The following is a 1,138-nucleotide window of genomic DNA, read 5'->3' as shown; positions in this document are numbered from 1 at the left end:
TATAGGGCGCAATAAATTAACATTTGTCAATTGGCAGTTTCGCGATCGAAGATGCACTTCTTGAGGGACAATGACTCGTTCTGAGGGCTTGGGCCTGCTCACTCAGAATTGTAACACATGATTTTGCAACTGCAACTCTTTTATTTCGACGCAAATGATGCTACATATTTACAGGGCAAACATTCAACAATGAGGGGCGGCAAAGCGCTGAAAATGCTGTAGGCTTCTTCTCATGCGGGCGCGCGCTCCGGGTTCTGCTCGCCCCCCAAAGGAGGGCGCGACAGGGCCCCCCGCCTAGAATGGAAGTCGAAACCGGACGGTGGGCCGACTGTGGCACTCTATCACGAGGTCGGACGGCGGTGCGAGGCTTTCGGTCGCGGTCTCCATGTAAGCCAGCATGAGGCGGTCCAAACTCACAGTCTCTTCTGGGCCGTTCTGCAGGAGGGTGGCAGTTTTCGGGGTGCGGCGGAGGACGCGGAATGGTCCATCGTAGGCCGGGGTTAGCGGTGGTCGGACAGCGTCTCGGCGCACGAAAACGCGTGTTGAAGTGGCCAGGTCGGGGTGAACGAAGATTGTATTGACGCGGGATGGACAGGGTGGAGTGGGTTGGAGACCTTTAACGCAGTCCAGGAGGTGTTGTAGGAACTGCTGTGGCTGGGCTGGTAGCTGGGCAGATGTAAAGAAATCTCCGGGGAGACGCAGAGAACTGCCACACACGAGCCCTGCTGCTGAGCTCTGGAGGTCTGCCCGCAGGACGGCTCGTAAACCCAGAAACACAAGGAGTAAGGCGTCAACCCAGGTGGCACAATTGAGGCGGGTAGTCAGGTGGGTCTTCAGTTGCCGGTGAAGGCGTTCCACCATGCCATTTGGCACACGGGTGATACGCAGTGGTCCAGTAATGCCTTGCTCCAAGAATGCAATTAAGGCAAGAAACTAGGGAGGACTCAAATTGCCGTCCACGGTCTGTTGTCACGGTGCCAGGACAACCAATGCGAGACACTCACGCAGAAATGAAAGCGCAGGCAACCGTCTCAGCGGTGATGTTATGACTGGGAACAGCCTCCGGCCAGCGTGTGAAACAGTCGACCATGGTGAGTATGTAACGGTAACTTTGAGACACGGGTAAAGGGCCCACAAT

General features: G+C 56.0%; 1 protein-coding gene across 1 annotated transcript; it reads right to left on the bottom strand.

Moving 5' to 3' along the window:
* Positions 1–294: 294 nt before the first annotated feature.
* On the bottom strand, positions 295–861 carry LOC119431472 (uncharacterized). Its single transcript, XM_037698953.1, has one exon. The coding sequence runs from the start codon at positions 859–861 to the stop codon at positions 295–297; it is 567 nt and encodes a 188-aa protein (XP_037554881.1).
* Positions 862–1,138: the final 277 nt, after the last annotated feature.

Source organism: Dermacentor silvarum, chromosome 10, assembly GCF_013339745.2.
Source record: "Dermacentor silvarum isolate Dsil-2018 chromosome 10, BIME_Dsil_1.4, whole genome shotgun sequence".
Taxonomy (NCBI): Eukaryota; Metazoa; Arthropoda; class Arachnida; order Ixodida; family Ixodidae; genus Dermacentor; species Dermacentor silvarum.
The sequence above is the reverse complement of the archived record's forward strand: the minus strand, read 5'-3'. Positions and strand labels throughout refer to the sequence as shown.

Excerpts from the sequence above, each read along its gene's own strand:
- LOC119431472 (XM_037698953.1), bottom strand. The coding sequence starts at position 861 with ATGGTGGAACGCCTTCACCGGCAACTGAAGACCCACCTGACTACCCGC.